Source organism: Scyliorhinus torazame, chromosome 29 (assembly GCF_047496885.1).
Source record: "Scyliorhinus torazame isolate Kashiwa2021f chromosome 29, sScyTor2.1, whole genome shotgun sequence".
In the NCBI taxonomy this organism is placed as follows: domain Eukaryota; kingdom Metazoa; phylum Chordata; class Chondrichthyes; order Carcharhiniformes; family Scyliorhinidae; genus Scyliorhinus; species Scyliorhinus torazame.
Window position 1 is genome coordinate 17,238,503 of NC_092735.1, and position 23,304 is coordinate 17,261,806.

Genomic DNA, 23,304 nt, shown 5'->3' on the forward strand with positions numbered 1-23,304 from the left:
GCTCCTCCAGCAGGGGTCAGTGTGCAGGTTAGCTGAGCCGCCATAAAGTGGGGCCTGATCCGTCACAGGCCTCCATTCTCTGCTTTTGAGCTTTCATAAGGTGAGCACGTGCCAAAGCTCCAGCTAGGCAAGTATGTGTGTGGGCGGCAGGGTGGCACAGTGGTTAGCACTGCTGTCTCACAGCGCCAGGGACCCGGGTTCAATTCCGGCCTGGGGTGACTGTCTGTGCGGAGTCTGCACGCTCTCCCCCTGTCTGCGTGGGATTCCTCCGGGTGCTCCCGTTTCCCCCCATAGTCCAAAGATGTGCAGGTTAGGTGGGGTTACGGGGATAGGGCAGGGTAGTGTGCCGAGGTAGGGTGCTCTTTCAGAGGGTCGCTGCAGACACGATGGGCTGAATGGCCTCCTTCTGCACTGTAGGGATTCTATGGTCCAACTCTGTCTTCTCTCCGTAAATCCCTTTGCCCCTCCGCCTCCTTCTCCTGCTTTCAGTACCTTCCTGTACAGTCCAAACCTTTTTGCTGCGCCCATTAAAATCTCCTTCCTTGGTTCAGAGTCCATTTTGTTTTGTCTTGATTGCTCCTCCGCGGAACACCTCGGGGCGTTTTGCCCACATTCGCGGGCGCGGATGTGAAAGCAAGTTGTTTGTTGTGTGTCCCAGGCCAGCGCCTAACCCGCTCTGCCACCCAGGGCCTCAGAGGCAGGCGATAGAATAACAAATCCAAACTCAGACGTTTGAACGTGCGGGATGGGAGATTGCTGGGTGCAGTTGCCACTGTCGCCGGCTGTCCTGAGACTAACATCACACAGTGAGGCAGTGTACGCTGACGGCAGGCCTCAACCATGAGGGAAACCAGCCCGGGGGGGTTCCTGGATTGAGTAATGCTTTCTTCAGATCTTCTAATTGTCGTGCTTTGTTAAGTACCCAGCGATGACAGCAATAAGCACGGACAACCCCGCGTTCCAGACACTAATCTCCAGCATTCCTTCTGTCTATTTTTACAGATACCTAATGAATGTAAGCTTCGAGGGAAGGAATCTCTCCTTCAGTGAAGACGGCTACCAAATGCATCCCAAATTAGTCATAATCTTACTGAACAAAGAGCGAGTCTGGGAGAAGGTAAGCATTTCTGGGATTCTTTGCGAGGAATACTTAATGTTTTATTGAAATGTAGAGGGGCGCGTGTGTATGTATGCAAATCAGTTGCGCTGGACTAATTGGAGCGATGATTCAACACAAACAGTAATTCAGCAGAAACTGCCCCCAGCTTCTTGTCGATGTCTTATTTGTTGACATTGTTTTAGTTCAATGGCTCTTACGTTGCTAAGCAGTTGCTGGGGATTGAAGCACCGACAGATGGTGGCGTGGGACACTGGAGTGTTGGAGTAGTGGTTACTGTGAACAAAGTCACTCTCCGGCTAGGAAAGCGGTCTTCGTTTTAACGTCACCAGCCAGTCTGGGTCAGAGTAGCAGCGTCTTCCCGTCTGCCCCACAACATCTCCGAAAATTCATGTGCCTTTCCACCTCCTCAGGCCACCACGTTGACCCAGTTTCACTTTCCGCTTTTCCCCCCCATTACGCCTCTTTTTTCGATATGTTCACGGGACGTGGGCGTCGCAGACGGTGCCAGCATTTATTGCCCATCTGCCCTTGAGAGGGCAGTTCAGTGGTGGGTCTGGAGTCACATGTAGGCCAGACCGGGTAAGGACAACTGATTTCCTTCCCTAAAGGACATGAGTGAACCAGATGAGTTTTTACGACAATCGACAATGGTTTCATGGTCCCCATTAGACCCTTAACTCCACATTTTTTGAAATGTAATTCAAATTTCACCCTCTGCAGTGGCGGGATTTGAACCCGCCCCCAGAGTATTACTCTGGGTCTCTGGCTTACTAGTCCAGTGACAATACCACTACGCCATCACCTACCCATCTCTTCCGACGACCGACCATTTGCCTTTTGAAAGCCACGAATGAACCTGCCTCCACCTTACTCTTGGGCAGTGCATTCCCGACCCTCACCACTCGCTGCGTTTTTAAAAAAGTTTCCTTATGTGTGTGTCTCAAGGTTCTTTTGGCAATCACCTTCAATTGGTGCCCTCTGACCTTCAACACTTCTGGGAGCAGTTTCTATCGATCCAATCTGTCCGGATCCCGGACAACTTAAACACCTCCCTTAAACCTCCACTCAAACGTCTGTTCTCTAAAGTGAACACTCCCAGCTTCGTCAATGTATTCATGTAACTGTAGTCTCCCCGATCCAGAACCATTCTCATGAATCTTATCTGCCCCCCTCTCCAAAGCCTTCACAGCTTCCCAACGTTTCCTGCCCAGAATAGCGCGCAATATTCCAGTTAAGGGTGTGAATCAGGGGGCGCGATTCTCCGAGGCCGCGCCGGTTGGGAGAAACGCCGGCCGCGACATTATATCGCGCGATGCCGGTCCGACGCCGGTCCGACACCAGTCCGACGCCAGTCCGACGCCGTCCCACCATTCTCCCAACTGGCGAGAACGGCCCCGCAGGTTCGGCGCCGCGCCAGCCGGAGAATCGCCCGAGACACTCACAACGGCGATTCTCCGTACCCCCGCTGAAGTCCCGATGGCGTGACCCCAGGTCACACTGTCGCCGTTCACACCTGCTAAATAAAATCGTCAGCCAGTCGCGCTGGCTGGCGATGAGGAGCGAGGAGGAGAGCGGCCCCTGTCCCGGAGTTTCTGCAGACTGGGGAACGCTGCCGCCAATCACGGGGGGGGGGGGGGGGGGGGAGGAGGGGGGGAGGGAGTGGAGGATGCCTTTGTGGAAGGCTTCAGACATGCCCGGGGGAGGGGGGGGGGGGAAGAGGAGGAGGTCACCTATCTGGGGATGCCACATGTCAGCCGCCCTGCCGTGGCAGGACAGTGACGAGGACACGTCTGCAAGTTGTCGTCTCGCTGATGGACAGAGGCGACTGGCGCACCGGCGAGGTGGACGGTGTGAACTGACCGGTGGACGCAGACAGTGACCGGGGTTAGGCTGGCTGCGTATCTGCAGCGCGACCAGGCCACCGGGGCACACAGGTATCCCATGCCACCTGGCTGGCGAGGTGTGGAAGAACCTCCGTGTAACATGTCGTGTCTCTGCCCCCCACCACCCTCCTGCAGGTCACCATGTTTGCCAACCAGACAGCGATGTTCACCGCCGTGGTTGGAGCCGCTGCACTGCAGGTGGCCATCCGGCAGCGTAGACTGCGCCGGCCCACAGTGGCTGCAGATGCAGCGGCTGCTGCTAAGGCGATGGCCGCAGAGTGGCCCGTCGTCGCCGCGCAGGCCACAGGCGCTCAGGCCTGTAATGTCCAGGGGGATGCTGGGGGGAACATTGACCACCAGATCGTCAGGAATGCACAGGATGCGGCCACTGATATCGATGCACAGGGGGGGGGGGGGAGGAGGAGGAGGAGCCACTGATGGTGGTGCCAGGGCGCCACAGGCGGCCAGCAAGGCCGAGGGTTTACCGTGACCGAATGTCCTTCGAGGCCCTACCGGACATCACATGCAGGAGGAGACTACGGTTCAGCAGGGAGACGGTCGCACATATATGCCAGCTCGTGGCGCACCTCGCACCACGTGGAATGGGAGGAGGACACGCGATACCAGTCTCCGTCAAGGTGACGGTGGCCCTAAACCTTTATGCGACCGGTTCCTTCCAGGCGCCGAGCGGGGTCCTATCCGGGATATCACAGGCATCGGTCCAAAGGTGCATCAGGGCCGTCACCGACACCCTGTACGCCATCGCGGACAGGTACATTCAATTCCCTGAGGACCGAGCACAGCAGGAAGCATGGGCACGTGGATTCGCCAAGGTGGCCGGGATACCGATGGTCCAGGGTGCCATCGATGGTGTACACGTCCCCATGCGCCCACCTGCAGACAGCAAGGACGTGTTCATGAACAGGAAGGGCGCATACTCCATGAACATTCAGATGGTGTGCGACCCCCACATGAAGATCATGCACGTGTGTGCAAAGTACCGCGGCAGTGTGCATGATCCCTACATTCTGGCACAGTCGTTCATCCCCGCAATGTTTGAGGGGTGCCCCCCCCCCCGGCTGAGGTGCTGGTTGCTGGGCGACACGGGCTAACCGTTGAGATCATGGCTGCTGACGCCAATACGGAGGCCTCACACCAACACGGGGAGCCTATACAACGAGGCCCATGCAGCAACCAGGTGTGTGGTGGAGCGGTGCTTCGGGCTGCTGAAGATGCGCTTCAGATGCCTGGACCGATCCGGAGGGGCCCTGCAGTACCGGCCCGACAGAGTCGGTTGCATGGTTGTGGTCTGCTGTGCACTGCACAACATTGCCATGCAGAGGGGAGATGCCCTGGTGGAGGAGTCGGAGGGAGGACCCGATGGCAGCGGATAAAACGCAAACCAGGGGGAGGAGGAGGATGATGTGCATCAGGTTGGTTGCGGGGGAGGGGGGTCGGTGGGGGGGGGTGGGGGGGGGGTGGGGGGGGCGGTGGGGCTTGGGGATGGGTGTGGATGCTGGGCACAGACACGACCCGGGTGCTGTTTATGGCCAGGAGGCTGCACGATGGCGCCGTCGAGGACAGCGGGCACGCGACACATTGGTGGACGCACGGTTCACACTACATTGATGATTGGGTAAGCGGGTGTGATCAGTGCCATGTTGAATGATGACGGCCCGCTCTGCGATGGGCTGTGAGCTCAGATTCGCCAGCCGAGGTCTGACTCATGGCTATAGCTGAACCATCCACCTCGGTGGTCACTGCGTTTGTCACGGACACTCCATCACGTGCCCGTGTGGGGTAGCTGGCGTCGGAGTGTCCGGTTTTGGGGGGGGGGGAAGGGAACGCACACCCGGCATCACCGTTACACCGAACGTAAACCCCAGCGCCACTCGGTCACCCTCACGAGCCCCCTGGCACCGGACATGGCACAGAGTCTTCAGTGTAACAGTGAGTTTAATTCTGACACTCACATACAGGTGCCCTACCCCCTACAACTAAACTGTGCCCTGCACCTGTGCCAACTAACTATGTGTCTAGCTTCTTTGCCTTACGGGCCCTACCACTACGCCTAGGTGTATCCTCAGATGGTACAGCTGGAGTGGAGGCGGACTTCTGAGAATCACGCCCTTCGACATGGCTCCCCGTCGGCACGCGTTTCCTGTGGCGGCCTGGCTTCGATGGGCCAGGCTGCTCTGCAGGCGTGCTGGAAGGCGTGGTGCCACCCTGCCCTGCCCGCTGCCCACCAGATGCGCCAGGGACGGAACGGGGGGCGGCCGGGTGTTCAGGGACCCCCTTGCTGGAGGTACCGGGATGGATCCCAGAACCTCCTCCTCCCTCGGGGAGCCCGGTGGCCCCCGGGCCTCACTGTGGGACCGAGGTGCGATGGGAGACATGACCCGTCACACCACCAACACCTGGCGCTGCCAGTCCTGGAGGCCTGCAGTGGTGTCGACCAGGGTCCGAGCGTTCGCAGCGACGGAGCCCAGGGACTGCGACATCCCTGTGCAACCTCCACCTGTGAGTGCGCTACGCCATCCAGCACGTGCGACAGGCGGCTGATGCTCTCAGCGATGGACTGCTGGGACTGTGCCATGGCCTGCTGGGACTGTGCCATGGCCTGCTGGGACTGTGCCATGGCCTGCTGGGACTGGGCCAGGGCCCGGAGAGCAGCGGCAATGTCGTGTTGGCTCTGTGAGATAGCTGCCTGTGAGAGGGCAGCCCTCTCCTGGGCCATGGATGACACCTTGCAGAACCTGACCGATGGCCAAAACCATTTCCCCCATTGCCTCCACCGCGGACGCCACCCGTGCGGTGTCGGCCTGGGTGGCTGCGATGAGCGGCACCACTCCCTGCTCCTGAACGCGGATAGACTCCTCCAACTGCGTCTGCAGGTGCTGGAAGATGGCCCTCATCCCGTTACTCAGTCCCTGGGTCTCCATATGCATCGGGTGTCCGGGTGGGTCCAGTAATTCCAGGAACCCGGGAACCGTCTGGGCGGCAGCTGTTTGCTGGGCCTGGGCTGCCCTCCGACCGTCCAGCCCCTCGGCTGCTCCAAACTCCACCGGCTGTACCGGCTCGGCTGTGTGGTGCGCACCAGACCGTGACCCGGGAGCCTCATCACTTATATGCCCAACCGAGGCGAGTGTCTCTGCGATGGTGGATGGTGTGGGAGACAGCAGTGCCGCAAGCTCGAGGTCATCATCCGTCCAGATGTCTGGTGTGTCCTGGGCCAACTCTTGGCCCGAAGCAAGGCCCCCGCGGCCCATGTCATGTTCCGTGTCCGTGGACTGTCTGGCCATCCTCTGTGCGTCACTGTCCACAGTCCCCGTCCTGTCCCCGTCACTGTGCTGGCTCATGGCCCTATCTTCGAGCAATTCACGGCCATCACTGTCGTGACTGTCCGTCCTGTGTCCCTCAGTGTTGCATCTGCCCGTCCTCTGTGTGTCCCCCTCCAGTGTCCCGGACTGAGAGGATGGCCCTCCTGTACGACTTCCTTCCACCCTCTGGCGTGCGTCCCAGGGTGTGGTTGAGCTTCCGGATGGACGGCTGGGTCTTGCCCGAGACGACACTGGACGTTCGTCCCTGGCCCTGGGGAACACAATGATACGGGGTTTGTTAGACACGCTGGGCTGGGTGTACGGTGGTGGTGGGGGCACTGTGAGGGGGGGGGAGATCGGGGGTGGAGTGGGCAGAGTGTGAGGGGGGAGGGGTTCGGGGGTGGAGTGGGCAGAGTGTGAGGGGGGAGGGGTTCGGGGGTGGAGTGGGCAGAGTGTGAGGGGGGAGGGGTTCGGGGGTGGAGTGGGCAGAGTGTGAGAGGGAGGGGTCTGGGGTGGAGTTGGCAGAGTGTGAGGGGAGAGGGGTTCGGGGGTGCAGTGGGCAGAGTGTGAGGGGTGAGGGGGTGGAGTGGCAGAGTGTGAGGGGGAGGGAGTGGAGTGGGCAGAGTGTGAGGGGGAGGGGTTCGGGGTGGAGTTGGCAGAGTGTGAGGGGGGAGGGGTTCGGGGGTGCAGTGGGCAGAGTGTGAGGGGTGAGGGGGTGGAGTGGCAGAGTGTGAGGGGGAGGGGGTGGAGTGGGCAGAGTGTGAGGGGGAGGGGGTGGAGTGGGCAGAGTGTGTGGGGGAGGGGGTGGAGTGGGCAGAGTGTGTGGGGGAGGGGGTGGAGTGGGCAGAGTGTGAGAGGGGAGGGGGAGGGGGTGGAGTGGGCAGAGTGTGAGAGGGGAGGGGGAGGGGGTGGAGTGGGCAGAGTGTGAGGGGGAGGGGGTGGAGTGGGCAGAGTGTGAGGGGGAGGGGGTGGAGTGGGCAGAGTGTGAGGGGGAGGGGGTGGAGTGGGCAGAGTGTGAGGGGGAGGGGGTGGAGTGGGCAGAGTGTGTGGGAGAGGGGGTGGAGTGGGCAGAGTGTGTGGGGGAGGGGGTGGAGTGGGCAGAGTGTGAGGAGGAGGGGGTGGAGTGGGCAGAGTGTGAGGGGTAGGGGGTGGAGTGGGCAGAGTGTGAGGGGGAGGGAGTGGAGTGGGCAGAGTGTGAGGGGGAGGGGTTGGAGTGGGCAGAGTGTGAGGGGGTGGAGTGGGCAGAGTGTGAGGGGGAGGGAGTGGAGTGAGCAGAGTGTGAGGGGGAGGGGGTGGAGTGGGCAGAGTGTGAGGGGGAGGGGGTGGAGTGGGCAGAGTGTGAGGGGTGAGGGGGTGCAATGGGCAGAGTGTGAGAGGGGAGGGGGAGGGGGTGCAGTGGGCAGAGTGTGAGGGGGAGGGGTTCGGGGGTGCAGTGGGCAGAGTGTGAGGGGGAGGGGTTCGGGGGTGCAGTGGGCAGAGTGTGAGGGGGAGGGGTTCGGGGTGGAGTGGGCAGAGTGTGAGGGGGAGGGGTTCGGGGGTGGAGTGGGCAGGGTGTGAGGGGGGAGGGGTTCGGGTGTGGAGTGGGCAGAGTGTGGGGGGAGGGGTTTGGGGGTGGAGTGGGCAGGGTGTGAGGGGGGAGGGGTTTGGGGGTGGAGTGGGCAGAATGTGAGGGGGGAGGGGGGAGGGTGTGGAGTGGGCAGAGTGTGAGGGGGGAGGGATTCAGGAGTGGAGTGGGCAGAGTGTGAGGGGGAGGGGGTGGAGTGGGCAGAGTGTGAGGGGGGAGGGGGGAGGGGTGGAGTGGGCAGAGTGTGAGGGGGGAGGGATTCAGGAGTGGAGTGGGCAGAGTGTGAGGGGGAGGGGTTTGTGTGTGGAGTGGGCAGAGTGTGAGGGGGAGGGGGTGGAGCGGGCAGAGTGTGAGGGGGAGGGGTTTGGGGGTGGAGTGGGCAGAGTGTGAGGGGGAGGGGGGAGGGGGTGGAGTGGGCAGAGTGTGAGGGGGAGGGGTTCGGGGGTGCAGTGGGCAGAGTGTGAGGAGGGAGGGGTTTCGGGGGTGCAGTGGGCAGAGTGTGAGGGGGAGGGGGTGCAGTGGGCAGAGTGTGAGGGGGAGGGGTTTGGGGGTGGAGTGGGCAGAGTGTGAGGGGGAGGGGTTTGGGGGTGGAGTGGGCAGAGTGTGAGGGGGAGGGGGGAGGGGTGGAGTGGGCAGAGTGTGAGGGGGAGGGGTTCGGGGGTGCAGTGGGCAGAGTGTGAGGAGGGAGGGGTTCGGGGGTGGAGTGGGCAGAGTGTGAGGGGGAGGGGGTTCGGGGGTGCAGTGGGCAGAGTGTGAGGGGGAGGGGTTTCGGGGGTGCAGTGGCCAGAGTGTGAGGGGGGCGATGACGGGTTGAGGGGGGGGGGGAGGACATGCCGGGTTCTCTCACTTGCTTCTGCGCCTCCGACCTGGCATGGCGCGACCTCCCGGGTGGCGGATCCCCCAGCCATGTCCAGGGCCCTCTGCTCGTGGACATTTAGGGGATGCAGCACAGGGGAACCCCTCCGGTTCTCATACGCTCACGTTGGTTGTAAGCTGTCTTATCCTGGGGATAAAGCATCACAATTGGGCGGGTATCATCCGGGCATGCAGATATAGACTACATTAATGCTGGGTGAGGGGACACTCTCAAAGGGGTCGCGTTGCTCATGTGGGTCATGTACAACATTGTGCCCTCTGAGCCCCTGAGCCCCCCCCCTTCGTGTCCGGGGGGGGGGGGGTTGCGGAGAGATGTGGGGGAGAGGGGGGGGGTTGGGTGTGACCTGGGGGCACCCTCGTGGCACTTACCCTGGCAGCCCTCGTGAGGTCGTGGAGCTTCTTCCTGCAATGCTCCCCGGAGCGGGGGGTGTGCCCCACAGCACTGACCGCGGTGCCAACCTCACGCCAGCCGCGCCTCACCATGCTTGACGGTTGCCGATGCCCACGCCTTGGGCAGACGGTGACCCTGTGTTGCTCCACCTCATCAAGCAGGGTGTCCAGGTCCGTGTCGCGGAACCTCGGTGCGGCTCGTCGGGGCTCAGCCACCTCGTCGTCTTGGGTCCTGTGCGCGGATCGCGCCCTTTAAATGACGGTGCGCGGCGTCAGTCGGGCGTCGCGCGATGACGACGCTGCTTTTGCGCCACGCCCCTCCGAGTTCCTCGCGGCCCAGCTGCTAGCCCATTTTTGGGCCCTGAATCGCCCGTGATCGCGGCCATTTGGTGCCGTCGTGAAACTCGAATGCGTTCAAGAGGGCGCAGGGACCCTGCCGCAATATCGGAGAATCCCGCCCCCTGGCTTTCATAAAGGTTCACCATAACTCTCTAGCTTTTGTGCTGTCTTCCTCTATTTACAAAGCTCAGGGCCTTGTGTTGGATTCTCCGCAGCCCCGCGGAGAATCGACGTTCCCGACCGGATCGCACCCGAAGCCGCTCCGGCGATTCTCCGGCCCCCGGAATCACGCCGCGTGGCTGGGGGGGCGATTGCCAGAGGCCCTCCCAGCGACACTCCGGTCCCAACCAGCCGGGTTCCCGACGGCGTGGTTCTAACCACGAATGGGCGATCGGGACTGTGGTGGGGGGCAGGGGGATCCTGCACCAGGCGGGGGCCTTATGGGCAGCCGGGGCAGCAATCGAGCCGGTCCACTGCAGGGGCGCGGGGCCGATCGGTGGGGGGGGGGGGGGGACCTTGTTTCTTCATTTTGGTCCGCAGGCTGAGTCCGCCATGGTGCTAGGCACGGCTGCTGGAGGCTGCTGCCGTGTGCATGCGCGGAACCGGGAGTGCGGGGCCCGTATCCGCAGCCAAAGCTGCGTGAAGCTCCCCAGGTACCTGCCAGCCCCCTGCAGGTAAGTGAACAGCTCTTTATTTTTTGCAGGAGACTGGGGAGTGAAACGCCAGCGTTTTACGCCGGCGTGAGGACATAACCCCATTTTGGGAGAATCCAGCCCCTTGTGTGAAATGAAATGAAAATGGCTTATTGTCACAAGTCGGCTTCAAATGAAGTTACTGTGAAAAGCCCCTAGTCGCCACATTCCGTCGCCTGTTCGGGGAGGCTGGTACGGGCCAGGTACGGGGAGGCTGGAGGCTGGTGCCTTGTGTAACAGAAACATAGGTGGGATAGTGAGTTGCAATGAGGAAATAACAACCTTACAAATGGATATAGGTAGGTGGGCCAAAATGTGGCAGATAGAGTTTAACGTGGGTAAGTGCGAGGTCATGCACTTTGGTCGAAAAAATGGGAAGGCAACTTATTACGTAAATGGTGAGGGACTTCGGGGAGCTCCGATGCAGAGGGACCTGGGTGTCCACGTGCTTAAGTCACAGAAAACGAGCAGCTAATAAGGAAAGCAAATGGAATGTTGGCATTTATAGCTAAAGGAATTGAGTATAAAGGTAAGGAAGTGTTGTTGCAACTATACAAGGCATTGAGACCGCACCTGGAGTATTGGGCGCAGTTTTGGTCCCCTTATCTGAGGAAAGATGTAGTGGCATTGGAGGCAGTTCAGAGGAGGGTCACTAGGTTGATTCCAGAGACGAGGGGTTGGTCGTATGAGGAGAGATTGAATAGTTTCGGCCTAAATTCTCTAGAGTTTAGAAGAATGAGGGGGGATCTCATTGAGGTGTACGAGATGCTAAAAGGTCTGGATAAAGTAGACGTGGAGCGGATGCTTCCTCTTGTGGGGCATTCCAAAACGAGAGGTCATCATCTTAGAATAAGAGGCAGCAAATGTAAAACAGATTTGAGGAGAAACTACTTCTCCCAAAGGATTGTGAATCTGTGGAATTCGCGACCCCAGAGTGCGGTGGATGCTGGGACAGTGAGTAAATTTAAGGAGGAGGTAGACAGATTTTTAATTGGTAATGGGTTGAAGGGTTATGGAGAACGGTTATGGAGTTGAGGCCAGGATTGGATCAGCCATGATCACATTGAGGGTGCTAGGCTCGGGAGGCTAAATTGCCGCCTCCCGCTCCTACGTCATGTGTTCCAGGGAGGAGATCTGTAGCATTGTGGGTAGCAGATGAGGAACATATCAGCCATGATAGAATGGCGAAGCAGACTTGATGGGCCGAATGGTCTAATTCTGTTCCTTAATCTTATGAACTTGAACTGCTTTCTCAACCCCTCCTGCCGCCTTCAGCACATGTATGCCCAATGTTTCTGCACCCTCTTTAGAATGGGGTGCTTTAGCTCATATTGTCGTTCCCCCATTCTTCCTGCTAAATATTATCATTTCACATTTCTCTGCATTAAATCTCATTGTCCATGGGCCTCCTCATTTCACCAGCCGGTCTTAGCCCCCTTGAAGTTAGTCAGGAGTTCGCAGCTCGCAACACTGGCAGGCTTTGTGTCATCTGCAAATTTTGGATTTTCGCCCTGCCCACCCAAGGTGAGGCCGTTAATACAGGTCAAGAAAAGCAGTGACCCAAATCCTGACTCTGGGAAACCTCACCGTGATCCAGTCCAAACAGCCTGTCAATCACTACTCTTTGTTTCCTGTCCCTCGGCCAACTTTGTATTCATGCCGCCACTTTATTGGTTACGCTTCTGTTAAGCACCATGGGCTGTAGAGTCATAGAGGTAGCACAATGTTTAGCACTGCTGCCTCACAGCACCAGGGACCCGGGTTAGGTTCCGGCCTCAGGTGACTGTGGGGAGTTTGCACGTTCTCCCCGTGTCTGCATGGGTTTCCCCCGGGTGCTCCGGTTTCCTCCCACAGTCCAAAGATGTGCAGGTTAGTGTGACATTATCATAAATGTAAGAACTGCAAGGGTTAATGAAATGTCTAAATCAACCACTAGAGGGAGCTAGAGTTACAACTATATAAGGCACTGATGCTAAGCCTTGTTGGGGGGGGGGGGGGGAGGGATTGAAGTTAAGGAGATAGCTAGAGTACAGACTGAAGGAAAGATAGTGTGAGTGAGAGCAGATCATAATTAATGTAATAGTATAGATCTTAGTAGTAGATGAGTGTAGATTATATGTTAATTATCAACTGTGTATTATATAGGAGTAAGTGCTGAATCCAATTAAGTAGTGTTGAGAAATTTAAAGCTTTGTTCAATCAAAAAGTTATTTTGTGTTTTTTGTGAACGCTACGCCAACCATCCTGAATTTAGCAACACAAAGGACACCACAGTTAGGTGGATTGGCCACGCTAGATTGCTAGATTGCCCCTTAGTGTCCAAAGATTAATTACGGTTAATTGGAGTTACGTGAAAGGCTTGGGGACTGGGCCAGGGTGGGGTGTACAGAAAAGGCCCTTCAGCCTATCACGTCCGCGCCGATCAAAAACAACTACCTAACTATTCTAATTCCATTTCCCAGCACAAGGCCCATAGCCTTGCCTGCCTTGGCATCGCAACTGCCCATCTAGATACTTCTTAAATGTTACGAGGGTCTCTGCCTCCACCACCCTTTCAGGCAGCGAGTTCCAGACTTCCAGCACCCTCTGGGCGAAAACATTTTTCCTCACATCCTTCTTTCAATAGCGCTTATTAAATATAAGTTTTTATTTGTTGCTGTCTCCCGTGTTCATAATGCTGCCTCTCTTTTTCGCTGATTGTCCCCTTCCACGTGATCTTGGCTGGCCGGGTAGGCAAGCGGCCTATTTCCTGGGTCTACCTTGAAGCCAAATGCGAAGAGGTTAGTTTTGCTCATCCTCCTGTGGGCCTCCATTCACACATTGCTTCCCAAAGTTAAGGACCGAGTTGTGTGACAGACAGATGTTTTCCCAAGCCGCAATCCTGATCTGTGCGAGGGGAGGACATTTATCACCAATAAACATTTGCCTGGAGAGCTTTAGGCATTGAAGGTGCGTTGGTGCACCAGTGAGAAATCGGAGATCTTGTGGCGCGGTGGGTTAGCGCCCCCTGTCTCTGAGCCAGAAGCTGCGGGCTCGAGTCCCACCCCAGGACCCGGAGACCAAGGAAGGTGCATTCATAACGCAGCCAAAACAGTTTGAGCGCGACAATCTGCAAATGCTTCCAAACACGGCAATGGCTGGCGGTAAGAGTGGGACAGACTCCTGGTCAGCCACGCTTGATGTGGAGTGGCACCCCATAGGCTATAAGTGACAGACTAGCACCCTATTCCGGGAATTACTTACTATGGAAACAGATGAAGGTCTACCTTAGGGCTCCACAAGGTGCAGGATAAGAATTAGCACCAATGAGCAATTATAATGCATTACTGACCATTGAAACTCTCAACGGCAGGCTTCTGAGGCATGTGGAGGAACAGAGAGATCTTGGGGTTTATGTCCGCAGGTCTCTGAAGGTTGCCACTCAAGTGGATAGAGCCGTGAAGAAGGCCTATAGTGTGTTAGCGTTTATTAACAGGGGGCTTGGGTTTAAGAGCCTTGGGGTTATGCTGCAACTGTACAGGACCCTGGTGAGACCACATTTGGAGTATTGTGTGCAGTTCTGGTCACCTCACTATAGGAAGGATGTGGAAGCATTGGAAAGGGTGCAAAGGAGATTTACCAGGATGCTGCCTGGATTGGAGGGTAGGTCTTATGAGGAAAGGTTGAGGGAGCTAGGGCTTTTCTCATTTGAGCAAAGGAGGATGAGAGGCGACTTAATAGAGGTTTATGAGATGATGAGAGGGATAGATAGAGTGGACGCTCAGAGACTATTTCCTCGGGTGGATGTAGCTGATACAAGGGGGCATAACTATAAGGTTCGGGGTGGGAGATGTAGGAGGGATGTCCGAGGTAGGTTCTTTACTCAGAGAGTGGTTAGAGTGTGGAATGGACTGTGATAGTGGAGTCGGACACTTTAGGAACTTTCAAGTGGTTATTGGATAGGCACATGGAGCACACCAGAATGACAGGGAGTGGGATAGCTTGATCTTGGTTTCGGACAGAGCTCGGCACAACATCAAGGGCTGAAGGGCCTGTTCTGTGCTGTACTGTTCTATGTTCTATGTTCCAAAGCATCATGCCTACAATCTGAACAAAACAGATTTTCTTTCTGGATCATGTCCACCACCAATGATAATTGTGAGTCTCGTGACTTACCATTGCAAAATTCTTGTCATCATTCCCCTTCTGCGAGGCGCCTGAGCCTCCACGAATATCGGGTGAGAATCACTTGTTTTGTTATTTCAGAGGTGACCTGTGAGCAGCCACTTGAGTCGAGGAGCCACACTTGTAGGATCTTTCACAAAAGATGTAGGATTATGGAGACATGGAGCCATTACGGGAGACATGGTTGCAGGGTGACCAAGGCTAAGGCCATATTGAAGGGTATTTGACATTCCGAAAAGATGGGAAGCGAGGTAAAGGTAGAGGGTTAGCTCTGTTAATTAAGGATGTCAATAGAACAGTAGTGAGAGATGACCTTAGCGCGAAGGAACAAGATGTTGAATCAGTTGGGTAGAGATAAGTAATAGGAAAGATAAGGGATTCTCCGACCCCCCCCGCCGGGTCGGAGAATCGCCGGGGGCGGCATGATCCACCCCCCGCCGCTCCGACGCCGGCTGCCGAATTCTCTGGCGCCGGTTTTCGGGCGGGGGTGGATCCGTTGGCAGCGGCCCCCCCCCCCCCCCCCCGGCAAATCACCGGGCGCCGATGGTCCGAGCGACCACCTGTTTTCAGCCAGTCCCGCCGGCGTGATATAGGCATGGTCCATCCCCACGGGACCTGGCTTGGAGGGCGACGAGCGGAGTCCTCGGGGGAGGGGGGGGCGCAGGGGGAGTGGCCTGGCCCACGATCAGGGCCCACGGATCCGCGGGTGGGCCTGTGCCGTGGGGGCACTCTTTCCCTCTGCGCCGGCCTCTATAGGGCTCCGCCATGGCCGGCGCGGAGAAGAGACCCCCTGCGCATGCGCAGGAAAGACGGCGGCAGTTCTGCGCAGGCTGTACCATTGCCTGCCTGTGTACAGGGTGTCTGGTGATGAGAGCTGCTTCCTCTGGATGTGTTTCTGCTGACCACATTATTTCTGTCTTTCTCAGGAATGTGGTCAAGTTAGCTAGCTTAAATCCCACTACACATTGCAGCCACGACTAGAGGCAGTAAAATCACGGGACCCCCATTCTGGCGGGTGGGTCCCGGGGTCAAGCCAATTCAATCCCCAGGTCCTTTGGGGGACCTTCCCTCTGCAATCTTGAGCAATGGGCTAACCCCCTTGACCCCACTCAAGGTCCAGGGTGCCAGGTTAGGGTGTCACTGCCAGGGTGTCAGTGCATTGGTGCCAGGAGCTCAGTACACCATTGGCAACGCTAGGGGGCGGGGACTGAAGGGGGGTCTTGGTGGGGACAGCTGAAGGGGGGGGTGGCTGGAGGGGTGCTGAAGCGGGGGTGACTGGGGGTTGCTGAAGGGGGGGGTGACTGGGGGGGTGATGAAGGGGAGGCTGAGGGGGTTTGGTTGCGGGGGGGGGGGGTTGGTCCACCTCATGTGTGCGTGGTGTGAGTGGGGGGGGAGGTGACCCATTATTCCTCTGGTGGGAGGGAGGGTGCCCCTCCTTGATGAGAGGCTGTGGGTGCTACTTTGTCAGTGAGGGTGGGGTGGAGAGGGGGGGGGTTTACATTTGCATTGTGGGGGTCCTGCTCTGGATGCTGTTCAAAATGGCGGCTTGACACCAGTAAGTGCAGGGAAGCTTGCGTGTTCAACACTAGGCATATTTTTGCATTGCTATGAGAATCCCACCTCGGCAACTCTCCTAACGCCAGCGGGATACGATCCCGGTTCTCTGCTCGCGGGAGCATTTTGACTCTGCAACGGAGAACCTCAGCCACCTTTATTCAAGAAAGGAGGGGGACCGAAAACAGGAAACTGCAGGCCAGTTAGCCTAACATCTGTCATCGGGAAATTTCTAGCATCCATCATGGAGGAAGTTACAGCAGAATATTTAGAAAAACATTATTCCATTGGGCAGAGCCAAGATGGCTTTGAGAATTCCTTTCAGTGATTAGGAAAGGATTTATTGCAAGGGGGGATGGAAAATAGAAGTAGAGAAGTTTTACTACAGCTTCACGGGGCTTAATCACTGGCTTTCTGTCAACCATGTCCCGAGACATCCAGATCCCTCTGCACCGCTGAGTTCTGCAATCTCTCTCCATTAACTATTCTCCAGCAGAAGTGGACAAGTTCACATTTTCCTACATAACACTCCACCCACGCTGTCGGGAAACCTGGGGGTCGGGTTGGGGTGGGGGGGGGGGGTGTGGGGGGGAGCTGCCGGGGGGGGCCAGAGAATCCCGCCGCCAGCGAACGGCCGGAGAATTCCGGCCCACATCGGGAATGCTACGCGCACGTTTGGTCTCCTGATTCGAAAAAGTCTATATGACTGCTTTCGAAGAGGTTAGGTGTAGGCTCGTTCGACTCGTTGCTGGGGCGATGGGGCCATCTTACCAAGAAAGGTTGGGCCTACCACACCCAAGAGGTGATCTTACTGAAAAATGTAAGATTCCGAGGGGATCTGATGGGGTAAACACCAGGAGGGTGTTTCCTCTTGTGGGCGAGACTAGAACCAGGGGACACAGTTTAAGAATGAGAGTGTGCTGATTGTCACTTGTAGGCCCAGCAGTTCATGAAGCAACCTTGTGAACAGATGGACGGCAAAGTGGAATTGAGCCATAACCTGGTGAGCCGGTTTGACGGGCTGAATGTCCTTCTGCTGTTCCTGAGGAACCAAAGGCCTTTAGGGATAGCCTGATGTGTATCGATCCATCATTGGCTACAGCTGCCTGAGCCCCAAGCTGTCAAATTCCTTCCTCGGAACCTTCACACCTCTTTCTCCTCCTCGAAAGTTCTCTGTCAAACCTAACGCCTTGACCAAATCAGCTTTGCAGGAGTCCAGCATTTAGCTCGATAGTGCGTAGAGAGCTTTAACCATTGAAGGTGTGTTGGTGCATTAATGAACAATTCTACTACATTACTGACTATTCAAACTCTCAAAGCATGAGATGCGGGATTCTCCGTTGCTGAGACTAAAGGCTGGGTTCTCCGATTTTCAGGCTATGTCCGGAGGAAGCGTCTGGTCTTACAATGAAAAACTCGACGCCGCTCCCGCGCCGATGCTCCGCCCGGTGGGGGGCCGAGCAGGTCTGCCAAGTAAATCCCCTGGCGTTCCCGACAGAAACAGCCGGAGAATTGCCGGGTCCGTGACCTCGCACGGCGTCGACCTGCAGCGGTCGCACCGACCAACATGGCGCTGGTCGCGCGCGGACCAGGCCTGCCAGATAGTGCCCCCCTGTAACCCCCGTCGCCACCCCCCGGACCAGCCCCTGCCAAGGCCCCCCCCACCCCCCGGCCAGCGGAACGGCTCCCCTCCACCGACTGCGGCAGCACCGGACACAGTCCGTGGCCACCACGCGAGGTTGACATAAGCTCAGAGCGCGCATGCCCCACGCCGTCGGGATGTCGGCCCATCGGGGGCGGAGCATCGGGGAGGGGGCCTTCAGGTGACGTCCTGAGGCCGTCCCAATGGTGGGTGGCGTACTGACCGATGATGCCGTTTTGGAGGGGGTGGAGCATCCGAAAACAGGTGCCGCCCCCGGATTTCGGCATCAGAAAGGGATTTTCCGCCCGATTGCCGAATTTGCATTGTGGGGGTCGGATTTCGGCGTCAGAAAGCGGGGAACCCCGCCGGGCAGGATGCGTGGATTTTCACGACAGCAAAACTGACGCCGAACTGGATGGATTCAGCGACTGCGGAGGGGCTGGCACCGGCGCCACGTGGAGCACAATCAATTCCAATGAAAAACGGTGCGGGATTCGCCGGGTCCGTGATTGACATCCGTGGGATTGACAAGGTGCAGCCGCACAGACACAATGCACTCCCCACACACACTCATCCCAGCCAACAAGGGGGCACCGGTTGGGCTGGAGCGCGCCCATACAGCTGATGGGTCAGCTGGGGGCAGTGAGCACCTAGGGGGGTGCCCTGGGGGGGCACCCATACCACCCATGGCACTAAGTTCACAGCGGGCAGTCTGCGGCGTGCTGCCCTTCCGGCTGCGGCAATGGTGTTCCGTGCCCGTCCACCCCAGCCCCACAGCCCACCTCCTGGCCACCCCCCGATACTCCCTCCAGCCCTGACTGAAGCCCCCCAGCCAGTGGCACAACTGTCAGCACACTGCGGCGATGTTGGACACTTTCCGTTACGCCCCCCTCTCTCTCCCTCAGCAGCCACGCCGATCGTTTCACGATTTTTACAGATTCACAGATGAACCTCGCCACGGGGAATTCCCCCCAGCGGAGGCGGAGAATGATACGGCAAGGGTGCTCACTGTAGGTGCGTTCTGAAATGCATTGGCGCCGCTGTTGAGGCGACGGAGAATTGCGATTTGGCACAAAACCGGCACCCACCACAATTTCGCCATCGGAACCGATTCTCTGCCCAATCGCGTTTCCCGATTCCTGCCTCGGCCAACGGAGAATTCCGCCCAATATTGAACCTTGGATCAGAGGCGATGGGCGGGATTCTCACAGCACGCGCTGGTTTGGAGAATCACCCGGCTGGGCGTGATTCGCGCGACGACGCCTTGACGCCGGTCACCGGAGAATCGGCAGCATTGGCGCCAGCGCGGTGGGCGCTGCGCTGGTCAGGGGCTGCTCTACGCGGCCCCCCCCTCCGACGATTCTCCGCCTGGGATGGGCCGAGTGGCCGCCAGAAAAGCCCGAGTCCTGCCGGCGCTATTCACCTTTAAGAAATGGGTGTTTATAAATGGGTGTGTATATAAATATCTGTAGTGAGAGTACCTTTAAGAAATGGGTGTTTACTACTGCAGTGATGTCAGAGAGTGGGTGGAGCTGGGCTGTCTATCAGCTTTTTACTTTTGTTTTTGAGCAAGCAGGGTGTGTTTTAGTTGTGTTTTCAGTGTTGGAGCTGAAGCCAGACCAAGCAAGTGTACTGTTGATCTCTCTGCCATGAAAAGACTATCTCTTGATCATTTGGTGAATTCAGAATTATAAATGTTTTCAATGGTGACTTTAACCTGATGCGCTTCTGATAAATGTTTTGTTTTTAAGTCGTATGGATGTTAAAAAGGAAAGCTTAAAGGTTTACTTAGTGCTGTATTCTTTGGGGGTTGTATTTGAATTGATGGTTGATAAGATGTTCACTGTATGTTTCAAAAAGGTTAACTTGAGTTCATAGAATAAACAGTGTTTTGCTTTAAAAAATACTTTTTCATTTCTGCTGTACCACACCTGTAGAGTGGGCTGTGTGCTCCCCCTACCACAATCTATTAAAAGTTGTGGGTCAGGTGAACTCCATGATACACTTTGGGGTTCTCTAAACCCTGGCCCATAACACTATATAAATGTAAGTTGTTGCTGCTGAATCAATAGCGGCTTGATATCCATGGCTGCCAGAATCACCGATAACCCATCCAACAGACAGACGCAATAAATTTCACGGCAATTAAATCCATCCAGGTCGGTCGATTGCTCCAATAAAGTGGTTCTTTTGGGGGAGCTTTTCCAATATGGAAGCAACGCTTCAGTGTGGGTTGCAGCTTGATACGTTTAATAAATCGAGGACTGTTCACTGAAGTGATTTGCTGCACATGTCCCACACTCCGTGCCGGTGCAGGGCAAATTAATGAGGGCCCGTTCCTGTCTTCCACAGTGCCAGTCTGTGAAATGTTCATCTAAGTGGGTGCGTTTGACAGCTCGTTAGTCAATTGCACACTGACTCAGATCAGCGCAAATGAATAAAGGGCTTGTGTGAGACTTCTTAACAGCCGTGTGTGTTGAATGTGTTCTGAGCGACGGCCTCCGCAAGCAACGCACTTGTGGAGAGATGGCAGCAGGGTGAGAGTTTCGAATCCACCTGGAGCAGATCACCCCTCAGAGTTTCGAAGGTCTAAAGAATTTAAGCCGGGTTAGTGCACACTGCCCTCGTAATGTAACTCTCTAAAGCACCCTAAATCCAACGCAAAGTCCTTTGTGTGATTTGTTGATCCGCCACTCTGTTTACCTGTTCAGGTGTAAGTAAAACATCCCACGGCAATATTCAAAGGGGATTGGGGCAGGATTTCTAACACTGATCCCTCAACCGGGGCTGAGTGGATTAACTGACATTCTGTAAATGGGATTTAGTTGTGTGCAAAGCCATGGTTCTGAATTGCCTGGTCGCAACACTCTAATTGTTGGAAAGCTTTTTGAGGTCTTGGAATAAAAGCCAAATACTGCAGTTGCTGAAGGTCTGGAATAAATACAAAAAGTGCTGGGAAAACTTTGGGTCAGCACTGACCTTTATTCTGCTGTTAACACATTCTGCTATTTTTCTCTCAGGCAGAGCTGATCTTAATTCTGCTATTCACACATTCTGATACTTTGCTTTCGAACGATGCTGACCTTTATTCTGCTATTATCACCTACTCTAGACTCTAATGCTTTGCTCCTTCACTACTATCATTACCACTCTCTTTGCCTTTTGTTCCGTGACATCTTTGTGTTTGACTTCCCCCACCCTCCTCACGACCCACTATCCTATCCCTGACCTTTCCTTTTCAGTTCTGAACAGCCCCACAGCCTCAAAATGTTAACTCTGTTTCTCACTGTACAGATGCTGCCAGATCTGCTGAGTTTTTCCAACACCCTTTAGATCATAGATTTTACAGTGCAGAAGGAGGCCATTCAGCCCATCGAGTCTGCACTGGCCCCTGGAAAGAGCACCCTCCTTAAGCCCACACTTCCATCCAACCCCGTAACCCAGTAGCCCCACATAACCTTTTGGGACATGAAGGGGCAGTTTAGCGTGGCCAGTCCACCTAACCTGCACATCTTTGGACTGTGGGGGGAAACCGGAGCACCCGGAGGAAACCCACGCACACACGGGGAGAACGTGCAAACTCCGCACCGACAGTGACCCAAGCTGGGATTCGAACCTGGGACCCTGGAGCTACAAAGCAACAGGGCTAACCACTGTGCTACCGTGCCGGTGTTCCTATCATCTTTTAAAATTAATTTACCTAATTCATTTTTCCAATTAAGGGGCAATTTAGCGTGGCCAATCCACCTACCCTGCACATCTGTGGGTTGTGGGGGCGAAACCCACGGAAACATGGAGAGAATGTGTGAACTCCACACGGACAATGACCCAGAGCCAGGATCGAACCTGGGACCTCGGCGCCATGAGGCAGCAGTGCTAACCACTGCACCACCACGCTGCCCTCGGTGTTCCTATCTTAACAGATGCTGCCTGACCCTCTGACTATTTCCATTTCTTTCTGTTTACTGTGGAGGCAGTTAATTGTTCCTGGACAGTTTCTTCGATCAGTTCGAGCCTGAGTGATTCCCTTGGAACTCATGTGGAGCAGACATGTGCTGGGTGTTATCGTGTTGAAAAAGCAGGGTGAGGGTCAGGTGGAGAAAACGGCAGGTCGGGGATAGGTTAGCAGTCGGGGCTGGGTTGAATGTGGGGTAAATTACAAAGGAACAAAAGACAAAAAGAGTGGGCTGTTAGTAGTCAAGGAACAAATCATTAGTCTTGAGTAGGTGTTAATAGCAAAATAAAGGTCAGTACCGTCTCAAAGCAAAATAGCAGAAGGTATTAGTAGCAGAATAAAGGTCAGTGGTGCCTCAGATTGACACAAAATGCTGACTGTGACTACCAACAGGACATCGTCCTCTGAAAATGGCCGCCAGCCACAATTCCCTGACTGTTAACTAATATCAGAGCATAGTAATGTTGTTAACTTGCTAGATTGATAAGGCAAAAATCATGGGCTGGGATTCTCCCCTACCTGGCAGGGCGGGGGGTCCCGGCGGGACGGAGTGGCGTGAACCACTCCAGCGTTGGGCCGCCCCAAAAGGTGCGGAGAAAGGGGCCCAGCCATCACCTTTAGGGGCTAGACCCGCGCCGGAGTGGTTGCCGTCCCACCAGCTGGCGTGGAAGGTCTTTGGCGCCAAGCCAGCCAGAGCTGAAGGGACTCCGCCGGCTGCTGACGTCATCCCCCCGCATGCGCGGGGGGGTCACCTACGCGTCGGCCATCGCGGAGACCTACACGACCGACGCGTAGTAAAAGAGTGCCCCCCCGGTGGGCCCCGATCGCGGGCCTGGCAACCGTGGGGGCACCCCCCGGGGCCAGATCACCCTGCGCCCCCCACAGGACCCCGAAGCCCGCTCGCGCCGCCTGCTCCCGCCGGTAAGGGAGGTGGTTAAATTCACGCCGGCGGGACAGGCATTCCAGCAGCGGGACTTCGGCCCATCGCGGGCCGGAGAATCGCCGGGGGGGGCCCCCGCCGATCGGGGTGGCACGATTCCCGCCCCCGCTGAATCTCCGGCGCCAGAGAATTCGGCGGCTGGCTGGGGCGGGATTCATGCCACCCCCTGCGATTCTCCAACCTGGCGGGGGGCGGGGGGGGGTGGGGGGTCGGAGAATCCCGCCCATGAGTCCAATTTCCATTATCGCACGTAAGCTAATGAATGGGACTCGCAAGGAGCTCTGATCATAGAATAGCTGCAGCACAGAAGGAGGCCATTTGGTCCATTGTCTCTGTGCTGCCCCTCTGCAAGAATAACTCATCTCGTCCCATATCCCAGCCCTAACCACATAGCATTGATTTTACATCTTTTCAAGTGATTATCTAGTTCCCTGGATTGAATCCTGTTTTTCTGTCCACCCGACTCGTCCGTTGATATCAGGAAGGCATTTGATAAGGTTCCCCGTGGTAGGCTCGTTCAGAAAGTTAGGGGGCATGGGATACAGGGAAAGTTCGCTGTCTGGATACAGAATTGGCTGGCCGAAAGAAGACAGCGAGTGGTAGTGGATGGAAAGTATTCCACCTGGAGGTCTGTGACCAGTGGTGTCCCGCAGGGATCAGGGGCGAGATTCTCCAACCCCCCGCCGGTTGCCGAATTCTCCGGCACCGGAGATTCTCCGGCCCGCGATGGGCCGAAGTCCCGCTGCTGGAATGCCTGTCCCGCCGGCGTGGATTATACCACCTCTCTTACCGGCGGGACAAGGCGGCGCGGGCGGGCTCCGGGGTCCTGGGGGGGGGCGCGGGGTGATCTGGCCCCGGGGGGTGC

General features: G+C 56.7%; 1 protein-coding gene across 1 annotated transcript in view; it reads left to right on the top strand.

Moving 5' to 3' along the window:
* The window catches only part of LOC140403898 (glutamate receptor ionotropic, NMDA 2B-like), a 427,700-nt gene that overhangs the window by 178,013 nt on the left and 226,383 nt on the right, over nucleotides 1-23,304 (top strand). Inside the window, exon 2 of the mRNA XM_072492121.1 lies at nucleotides 1,003-1,117. Within this exon, the coding sequence (XP_072348222.1) occupies nucleotides 1,003-1,117 (115 nt within the window). The remainder of the gene's footprint in view (nucleotides 1-1,002; nucleotides 1,118-23,304) is intronic.